Below are 10,667 nucleotides of genomic sequence, written 5' to 3'. Positions count from 1 at the left end.
TTAAAACCCTGGCTAATCTTCACAAGGTGTTATTGGTTTCACTGCCGTGGCTGGGGTTAGACACAGGGGTAGTTGGGGTCCTGGATTTTAAGGAGGGAGGACTGGATTGAGAACATCCTCGTCCAAGTGATAAAGCTGTTCCTGAAACGTGGTGAGAGTCAGGGCTGAAGAACAGAGGTGAGGAGAGGACCTGGGACTGGGGGACGAGGCCAGTGAGCAACCAGGAGTGAGGAGCTAAGTCATCTGTTTTAAGTATTTCCCTTTTCTGCACTGTATTTCCCCCTCCTTGACCTGTCACCCATAAGCCTTTGGTGAAGTGAGGTGAATGCTATAATTTGATGTTAACTGTGTCTGAGGGCATTCATGGGGGGCTGTGTCCAGTAGAGTGATATGTGGAGAGCCATGGAAGCTTAGGGACATGATTACAAAGAAGTGACCCTCAGAGAGGGCCAGAGTGGTGGTCCACAGAGAAAGCTAAGCAACGGATAAAAGCTAAGCAACAAATAGCCTGGGGACACAGGTAGGTCCTCCTCAGGGACTCTCGGCACTACAGCTGGGTGAAACCGGATTTCCCGCATTCAGATGGGGTGGGTGGAGCACAGACTATATTATTGGGTGTTTAAAGGAACAATGACCTTCTAAAAGGTGGTGGCTTGGGGACGTTTGGCATATAAGGAGATTAACTACCCTCTTCCCAACCTCCCAAGGTTGTTTGGACTGTCTCGAGTAATTTTGGACTATGAGACAGAAAAATAATCCATAGGGCAAGATTCACCTTTTTTATCTCAAAAGGTCAGAAGAGATCTATGGTATATGACCAAACCCTAACTAATAATTGCCTTTCGCTGGTTTGACGTCAGTTACTGACTGGACTTTGTACCTGAAAGAGAGTTAAAACTAAAGATACTTGGGGGACCATCATTTCCTCCTCGGAGCACCTAGCAAGAACATCTAAAATGAAAGCCTCTGCTCACCTCACTCTTCTCATCCTCCTTTTTGTAACCTCAGGTAAGGAATATTTAAAAATTTTTCATTCTTTTAATCTCATTTGTTGTCTTTGAGATAGAGTCAGCAGGCTCAAGCTAGCAATTACCACAGCCCAACAGGTGGAGGGTTTTGTGGATGAAGTTTCCTCTCCAACTCAAAGATACAAGGCATTTGAGTCTGTGATGAAGGAGGATAGAGCAGTAGTAACGAGGCCTCTGGACTAAGATTTGGAGGTCAGCAAACCATAGATTTGTCCTTGAGAGTTCCCGAGGCCAGACAAGAACAACTTAGTAGGTTCCCACAGCCCAGCACTCTACAGCAGCCTTCTGGATCTCTTCCCATGATAAGCACAGGGAGCTGGCCACAGAGAAGCCCTCCTTTCACAAATGTACTTGAATTTGAGGGTACTAGACCAAAAGGAATAATTGTAATGTTGAATGGACTTCAGAAATGGACTTCCTCTTCTGAGTTAAGAAAGGTTATCTGGCGTGCGTGTGAGTGAGAAGGTTGTCTGTGTATCTGAGAGGTGGGGGTTCATGAATGGAAATCTAGAGGCTGCTCGCGGAAAGGAATAAAGTGTTTGATCAGGCAGAAATGTGAAGAACAGAAATTGGACCCATTTTAGAGAAACTGGAATGGGCAGCATCAGGATTTTATTTTTTTGAGAGCTGGTTTGAAGCTCCTAATAGAGGAATGTTGGAAAGACTGTCTTCATATGAGAGACAGGACAGGCCAGATCTCCCCGATCAACCATGGGGGCAGATGTCATGGCCAAGCTTTCAGGTCCAAGCAGGATGGGGCAAGGGTTGTGTGACTTTCAGGAGCCACCATGAAAGAAGGCTTGACTGCCACAAAATAGAGGAAATTTTGGCTGGGAGGGGATGTGAAGATGGCTAGAAATCCGGGAACCCAAGGGGCAGGGCAAACTATAGCAAGCAGAGCACGTGCTTTGGAGTGAGGTAGGCAGTAATTCAAATACCTGACACCACTTATTAGCTGGGGGTGTCTCCGAAATTCAGTGTCTCCCCCTGTAATAACTGAGGGGAAATCCCTATGCTGAGAGTGACGGAGTGAGGGACGCTGACAGTATATGACGTGCAGGAGATGCTGCCTGGCACATAGTAGGGCTCAATAGATGCTTGAGACCAAGTTTCCTTAGTGACCGAGTTGCTAGAGAGAGGATTGAAGCTGAGTTAGGGATAGAAACAGAGAGCGAGCCAGGAGCTGGCAAGGCAGGTGGCATTGAACTCTCCACCAGCAAGCTGAGATTTCCCAAGCAGAGAAGACCACCGCTGCGTCTTCGCTGTCAGCATCTACCTGGTACTCAACCATCATTCTGCAGTCAGGTATTGCCTTCCTGATGCGGATGTGTGGCAGGCAGTGGACAAGAAATGAAAAAGAGCCAAAGGCCTTTTCTTTGGAAGAAAACTGAAGTGTTGAAAGCATAAGCAACTTCTCTTCCAGGGGCAAGAAAATAGCCCACCAGCTGGCCGTCTGACTGCTGCTGCTCCTGTGATGGCTACTATTCTCATTTCTCAAGGGCTTGTCCTGTGCCCAAGAGGACCTGTGACATAGACGTCAGGGTCCGCATTTGAGAGAAGAGCCCACCAACACTCAGAGGGATTAAGGGATTTGCCCAGAGGTAAACGTTAATTCCCATGTGTAAGGGGCCAAAAGGCTCTTGATGCCAGAAACAGGGATTAAACCACGTCCCTGCACTGCATGAGGGCCCAATGACATCTGGGGGCCAAAGAGAATACACCACTGGCCCGAGCAGTGGATGGGATTGGGGAAGTTCTCAGAGGAGAGAAGGCAGGCGCCCTGAGATGGGAACAGAAAGGTCACTTCTACCACAAAAGGCAGAACAAAATCAGCTGCCCTCCCTCCCTGTGCCCTCCCCTCACCTCCTCCAACAGGAAATAGGAAGGAGGCCTTTTTGTGGAAACTGCTGGGACCCTCATTCGACCCTGCATTGGAGGACGTTTGGTCATGCGAGGGAGCAAAGAACTGTAGACACAGAAGAGGCAGCTGAGATGAATTAAGGGTTACCCTGGCCACTTTTTGTCATATCCACATTTTCATCCAATTTTTAAACTTTGGCTTTGATTTTCTCTTCTCTGTTTGCTATCCAAGTAAGGCAGACCCACTGTAACAAATTCAAACATAGAGACATCTGCCCTCACACCCACCTACCCCCATCCTAGCAACCACCCCCAGATATACTACTATTGACTAGTTGGTGCTCATTAAGGTTTTTGTAAAAGAAATAGTTTCTTTTTCTATAGAATGTAAGGATTTTGCAGGTGTGCATGAGAAATTACTATTTCAAAAATGAGTTCCAACTCAGAGTCCTAGAAACCAAGGGCAGGAAGCGGATTCGTAACCTCTACACACACACCCCGCCCCCCTTGATGTCTTCCCCGGCACCTTGAATGCAATAACCCCTTCGTAAGCATTGACTAAAAAAATATGTGTGGGTGACACTCAAGTCCCTTTAACAGGCAAAACTTTGCAGGTTGTTTTTGCTTTCTCTGCAAGATTAGGGCTGGTTTATTCTGCGTTTGGGAACGCACATTTCATAATATCAAAGAATTCAAATCTTGAAGAAGGGCATTTTCTCGTAACCTCCAGCTAGCTTTGAATAGAGCAACAACAGGTGTTCCCTGGACAGGGGTGGGTGGGTATGGGGCGTTCTCCAGGAAGTGGCCAAGTCAGGGCTCATTTTTTTTCCCATTTAAGCCTATGGTTTGTACCCTCATGGACATTGTGCTTGTATTGTTCAGAAGCTCCAAGCTCCTTGTATTGTTCAGAAGCTCCAAGACTTGGGGAAATAAAAAGATTAAAGCTATCTTTTACTATGCTGATGCCTTAATATATTTCTGTAACTATAGGTTGAACACAATAGATTTTTTTACAATTCCTCTTGGATATTATTACCAGAAATGTAAGCCTCGGTTATCAGCTTCCTGAAATCTGTACAACCATAAAATTCACACATATACATACACACATATCTATATTTTAGGTTTTTAAAAAAATTCGTATTGTAGCTATTCACAGTGATGAATGTGTCTCATTTATTAAAACTAATTGAGCGTTCTTGAATGCAATCTCCCTAGCAAACAGAAATTTGAAACTGAAGTAAAAAAGCACTAAATCTAAAACTTCTTGTCATAATCTCAAAGACGTGCAGAAAACCTCTTAATAGGTCCCAAAGAGCTTTGTGCACATCTGCAGAAACATGTTGGTTATTTGGCATCAGCAGAGAACGAACATTTCTGAAGCGTGAAATTCAAGGCCGGGTGGAGTCAGGGCTGTTTGCACCCACAACCTGCCAAGCCCTTTTCTTCTGTTTAGTTTTCCATGGTCAGGGTCAGTCCCAGGCCACTCTCACTGCTTCTCCAATGATAGAGGACACCCCAGAGGTGGCTTCCATGCCCACTGTTCTCATTCTAATCCCCGGTTTTTCTCTATTTCTTTCTGTTTCCTCCTCTGATATTTCTTGTCTTTTTCATTAAATGATGGCTTTTTCCACAACTCTCTAACCAAGTCAGAGGTAAGACATTGGCAATATGCAGACCTGGCTTTGTGTCTGGGCAAATCCCTTAGTTCCTCTGAGTGTTGGTGGGCTCTTCTCTCCAACGTGGACACTCACATCCATGTCACAGGTCCTGTCAGGCACAGGGCAAGCCCTCGAGAAATGAGAACAGTAGCCATCACAGGAGCAGCAGCAGTCAGATGGCCAGCTGGTGGGCTATTTTCTTGCCCCTGGAAGAGAAGTTGCTCATCTCTTCAACACTTCGGAATGACTATCTAAGCCGGGCCCTGTTCCAGGTGAAGAGCCGGATTCTGCCCCCAGGGGCTCACAGACACCTGGGGGAGTCAGGGAACAGCTTCAGCAGTTTTCTTTATCCCAGGGTTTAGGAATTGCTTCCTCACTAAAACTTTTCTTTTTCATAATTATGTTTTTTAACCAATTGTCAATGTCAGAGTTCTTAGAGACAAGTGTTCTAGAAAACTGATCACTGGATCACTAAGAGTTTACTACCCCATGTGTCCAGGGGTTCCTAAGGGTTAAAAAAAAAAAGGCAACTTGGACGATCACCATAGTCCTTAGGGCAAAGATCATCTCTATTCATCTAACTCTTTAAAAAGTTCATGTGTCTAGAATTGTTGATGGATAAACATTGCTAGAAAAAATTTGGGGAAGAATTTTAATACACACTTAATGAGGTATATTTATTTTATCATTCTTTAAACACAACCCTTTCCTTCCCTCCCTCATATCTATCAACAGCTAAAATGCCATGTAATGGGAAATTGAGACACTTGCCTTCACAAAAAGACAAAAGGAAGCCTCTTCCAGATAGTAACACCGCCACCTAGTGGCATTTTCAATAGTCCTCCTGGGGACTACTCAGGAGTGTTCAACACCGATTGACAGTTCTACAACTATAGGCATAAATGATATTACTTCTTGGTTTTCATCTTAATACATATTAACTCTGTATCTTATTTTTCAATAACATTTTTCCAGTTTTGTCTGTTTATTTTTAGTTTTATTTATTGTGGGGTTTTTTGTGTGTGTGTTTAGAAGTCGTCATGTATTTTCATTTTTAATGTGGTCAATTATATTTATTTTTCAGAGAAGAATGGATTGGGTACTAATTAGTATTAAATAATAGCAACTGCCGTTATATATTCAATGTTCTGTCTTCTGAAACTTGGTATTTTTGTTCTTCCAGCCATCGGGCAAAGCCTGTCTAGTACCTCAATCACAGCTAGCTCAACTAGCTCCACCTCAGAAACTGCAACTAGTCCGTCTAGTGCCTCATCAACCACAGCTAGCTCAACCAGCCCCACCCCAGAAACTGCAACTAGTCCGTCTAGTGCCTCCTCAACCACAGCTAGCTCAACCAGCCCCACCCCAGAAACTGCAACTAGTCCGTCTAGTGCCTCCTCAACCACAGCTAGCTCAACCAGCCCCACCCCAGAAACTGCAACTAGTCCGTCTAGTGCCTCCTCAACCACAGCTAGCTCAACCAGCCCCACCCCAGAAACTGCAACTAGTCCGTCTAGTGCCTCCTCAACCACAGCTAGCTCAACCAGCCCCACCCCAGAAACTGCAACTAGTCCGTCTAGTGCCTCCTCAACCACAGCTAGCTCAACCAGCCCCACCCCAGAAACTGCAACTAGTCCGTCTAGTGCCTCCTCAACCACAGCTAGCTCAACCAGCCCCACCCCAGAAACTGCAACTAGTCCGTCTAGTGCCTCCTCAACCACAGCTAGCTCAACCAGCCCCACCCCAGAAACTGCAACTAGTCCGTCTAGTGCCTCCTCAACCACAGCTAGCTCAACCAGCCCCACCCCAGAAACTGCAACTAGTCCGTCTAGTGCCTCCTCAACCACAGCTAGCTCAACCAGCCCCACCCCAGAAACTGCAACTAGTCCGTCTAGTGCCTCCTCAACCACAGCTAGCTCAACCAGCCCCACCCCAGAAACTGCAACTAGTCCGTCTAGTGCCTCCTCAACCACAGCTAGCTCAACCAGCCCCACCCCAGAAACTGCAACTAGTCCGTCTAGTGCCTCCTCAACCACAGCTAGCTCAACCAGCCCCACCCCAGAAACTGCGACTGTTACCACAACGACCACACCTACTACAGTATCAGTAACTGCTTCTTCTATAAACACATCAAGTCCAGTTCCAACTACCACTGTCACATCTAAAGAAAGTGAATCCACCCCAAACACAAACATAGTAACTACACTTACCACTCCCACCATTTCCTCTTCAAGTGGTGGCTCAACCACAACTGTTTCTTCTCTAACACTAAGTAACAATGGATCATCCACGAGCACAGTCACGGAAGGTGTTTCCTCAAAGACTATTGCTTCAGTGACTTTCAGCAGCATCACTTCATCAGAGAACAGCACCCCAAAACCTAGTACCACAGGTAAGAGCAATTCCCTCAAGGACTCCTCACTGAGGAGTCAGACCATAGTAGAGGATGGGAGGTAAGTGTGCTCTGCTGGGGTAGGGAAGTGGGTATAAAGAAAGCCCAGGTTTCCTTGCATATGAATCCCTGAAATGAAAAAATCTGAGTCACAAAGGCTAATGGTGATGGCAGAGACCCTGAAAGATTACCCACAGTTCCATCCTGTTCTTTCCTTCCCACCCTTCCTACCCAAGCTATTTGCTAGATGTGGAATATTTTTATGAACTTCGATTTTATGAAAGCTACTTCTCCAGTTTCCCTCTCCCTAGGAGATTTTTGGAAATAGTTTCAGCGACTTTGAGAAGGCCAGGTCCAAATACACACTGACTCTCCAGCTCCACTGGTCCAGCTCCATGGGCCACCTAAGGAAGGAGTCAGTTCTACTCTGACTCCTTATCAAATGTTCTTAAAAAATATGACACTGCAATGGTGGCTGATCGCAATTTGGAATTTGAGCCAATTTATGGAATTTGAACCTGAGGGATAAAAAGCCAAACAACAGCAGTGCTCAAACAGCCCTAGACATGACAGGGGTCATTGTCCAAAGGACAGATGTTTGGGGATACTGTCTAAGATGACAATCAACCTCAAGCCAAAGTTATTGAAACAGAAACCACTTGCCTCATTTCCCAGAACCTGGTCTAGAACAGGGGTTGGCAAACTTTATCAGTAAAGGCAAACTAGTAAATATTTTAGGTTTTGTGGGCCACAATAGGGTCTCTGTTGCAACTACTCCACTCTGCCATCTTTAATATGAAAGCAGCCATAGTCATTATGTAAATGAACAAGCCTGGCTGTATACCAATAAACTTTATTTACAAAAAACAGAAGATGGCCAGATTTGGCTCATAATTCATAGTTTGCCAACCCCTGGTCTAAAAAAATCCTCAACCCTAGGCTTGAAGTATCTAGATAAACCCTGTCATTCTCAGATAGGGAAACGGAGGCCCAGTGAGGGCAGCAACTTGTCCAAGGTCGTAGAGCAAGTGGAGGTCTGCCATTGAGCAAAATTGAGAGGAAGGTACAGAGATTTCCCGTATACTCCCTGCCCCTACACATGCATAGCCTCCCGCATTATCAGCATCGCTCATCAGAGGGTACATTTGTTACAACTGATGAACCTACACTGACACATGATAATCACCCAAAGTCCACAGTTTACATTAGGGTTCACTGTTGGTCTTGTGTATTCTATGAGTTTTCACAAATGTATAATGACATGTATCCATCATTATGGTATCACATAGAGTGTTTTCACTGCCATAAAAATCTTCTGTGCTCCCCCTATTCATCCTTCTCTCCCCTCAACCCCTGGCAAACACGGATCTTTTTACTGTGGCCATAGTTTTGCCTTTTCCAGAATGTCATGTAGTTGGAATCATACAGTCTGTAGCCTTTTCAGATTGGCTTCTTTCACTTAGTAATATGCATTTAAGGTTCCTCCATGTCTTTTCATGGCTTGATAGCTCATTTCTTTTTAGCTCTAAATAATATTTCATTATCTGGATGTACCACAGTTTATTTATCCACTCACCTACTGAAGGACTTCTTGATTGCTTCCAAGTTTTGGCAATTGTGAATAAAGCTGCTATAACCATTCATGAGCAGGATGTGAGTTTTCAGTTCCTTTGGGCAAATACCAAGGAGTACATTTGCTGGATCATATGGTCAGAGTATGTTTAGTTTTGCGAGAAACAGCCAAACTGTCTTCCAAAGTGGCTGTACCATTCTGCATTCCCACCAGCAATGAAGGAGAGCTCCTGTAGCTCCACATCCTCACCAGCACTAGTTTATTTTTTAATAAAAGTAAATTAGATCCATAGTTATGGAATAAGAAGCTTAAAAAGGGCAAAAGCATATGTGATAAAAACTAAATCTCCCTCCCATCCTAAGTCCCTGGGACCCAGACCCCAGAGGCAAGTGTCTTTCCCCAGAGGCAAGTTCTATGGCCAGTTTCTTATGTCTTCCCTCCAGAGATAATCTGCAAATACAAGCATACATATTTGTGTGTTTGTGTGTATTCCTCCTTTTTTTAATCACAAAAGAGAGCATGTTATACACATTGTACCTTTTTTAAAAAAATTGATTTCTACCTATAGGTTCATAAGAATTCAGACAGCCTTGAAGGTTGTCATACACTTGGTTTATTCTGAAATCAAAGCTCAGAAGCATTTCATTTGACAGAGATGAAGAAAATGGCCAGTCAAGATCACCATTTGGCCATTGACCTAACTTTCCTCCTTGGGTTCCATCAGATCTCTGGAGACAGGAAAGATGCTGCACCCTGCCTGGTCTGGAGGCCCGGCCAGTGGTGTAGAAACCATTGCAATAATATTCTCACCATTTATTCAAGTCATCGACTCAGAGAGGCAGATAGTGGAGTGTCCCCTCATCATTTCCTCTTAGAATTTCCACTGAGTTAATCCACATTCTCTTCCTAACACCCCTTTCCTTTCTTCGTGGATCTGTATACCATGTCTGCTACCCAGAATATAACATCTAGTTTCTTGTTGGAGCTTCTTGCCTATTCCTCCCTATAAGACAGTTATTCACACCTTCCTAAAAAATATGATTCTTTCTCTAAAATGATCTTGGGGAGACCTACCTAGTGTTAGAGGACCAGACATCAAGGTTCTGGAGGGTCCTTGAAGTCCAAAGATTCCTGCCTCCCTGGAATTAGGACTGCTGTCTCTCTCTCTGAGCAGATGCTTGCCAACAACCTCTGACCTTTACTGTTGACACTTGGTTCCAGAATTTCAGCAACAAACTCCCTAGAGGCATAAGAAAATATGAATTTGTTTTTAGCTCTTCTAAGCGTGTATACTGTGGAATAACATAACTGAGGAATAGAAAGTGCCCAGGAGGGAGGCATGAAGATTTAAAAGTATGTTTCCAGGTGCTATTTGTTGCTGTTCTGTGGATTTTAATCTCTTTCTTCTCCATCTCAGGTCCCAGCAGTCCTTGCCAGGGGGATCCCTGTAGCGGTGGTTCTGTGTGTGTTAGTCTGAATAGCACATATTTTTGCCTGTGTTTGGACGGGTATTACTATAAGTCTTCCACATGCAATAAAGGTGAGTTACAAAGGATGAACTGTGCAGAGCTGCATCTCATACCTAAAGTGGAATAGAAAATTTAAAGAAATGGCAAAAAGAGCCTCCAGAATACTAGAGGTAGAGGAAAATTTGGAGGCAACAAAGGCCAGGAAAACGGAGAGAAGTCTCCTGCCTTTGTCTCAGTGGAAGCTAGTGGGAGAGGACATGGATCAAGCCAGATCTGTGAGCTAGTCTTGAAGGTCTGGGAGTGGATGTGTCCTTCACTTTACCTGTGCAAGGAAACAGTGCCTTGGGGATAAAATGAGAATCACAGGTGTTGAAGCCCCTGAAAAAGTACAAAGACTGCATAAATACAAAGTAGTGTGGTACATGGGACACTGACGCAGAAGAGGGGGACATGCCTGAGACCACATGGTCAGACAAGCCTGGGGCCTGGTCTTCTGACTCTGGTTCAGTTCTCTGTCATAGGACTTGCTTGCTCCATAACAGCAAACCCCATTTTCAGAGACTCAAGAGCCTCTCAGCTCTAGAAATAGACTTTAGGAGCAATCGACACACCCTTGGCATAACACTTTTTTTGGTTAGATCAACTGGGTTCCATGAAGGTCCAAGGCTGTTTCCTGAGTTATAC

At 44.7% G+C, this 10,667-nt stretch overlaps 1 protein-coding gene across 1 annotated transcript; it reads left to right on the top strand.

The window, feature by feature from the left end:
• The first annotated feature begins 865 nt into the window (after positions 1–865).
• On the top strand, positions 866–10,110 carry LOC147915142 (uncharacterized). Its single transcript, XM_087440151.1, has 3 exons — positions 866–1,008; positions 5,733–6,941; positions 9,932–10,110. Exons 1-3 carry the CDS (start codon positions 957–959, stop codon positions 10,108–10,110), a joined length of 1,440 nt encoding a protein of 479 aa, XP_087296277.1. The 5' UTR covers positions 866–956.
• The last annotated feature ends 557 nt before the right edge of the window (positions 10,111–10,667 follow it).

Source organism: Ceratotherium simum, chromosome 15 (assembly GCF_057802395.1).
Source record: "Ceratotherium simum simum isolate JZ-2026a chromosome 15, ASM5780239v1, whole genome shotgun sequence".
NCBI lineage: Eukaryota > Metazoa > Chordata > Mammalia > Perissodactyla > Rhinocerotidae > Ceratotherium > Ceratotherium simum.
This window is presented reverse-complemented; position numbering and strand designations above follow the sequence as displayed.

What these genes read in the sequence shown, in the direction of transcription:
- LOC147915142 (XM_087440151.1), top strand. Translation starts at nt 957, where the DNA reads ATGAAAGCCTCTGCTCACCTCACTCTTCTCATCCTCCTTTTTGTAACC. An exon ending in CCTCCTTTTTGTAACCTCAG is followed by an intron (nt 1,009 to 5,732) that starts GTAAGGAATATT and finishes TTGTTCTTCCAG; the next exon opens with CCATCGGGCAAAGCCTGTCT. An exon ending in CCCAAAACCTAGTACCACAG is followed by an intron (nt 6,942 to 9,931) that starts GTAAGAGCAATT and finishes TCTCCATCTCAG; the next exon opens with GTCCCAGCAGTCCTTGCCAG.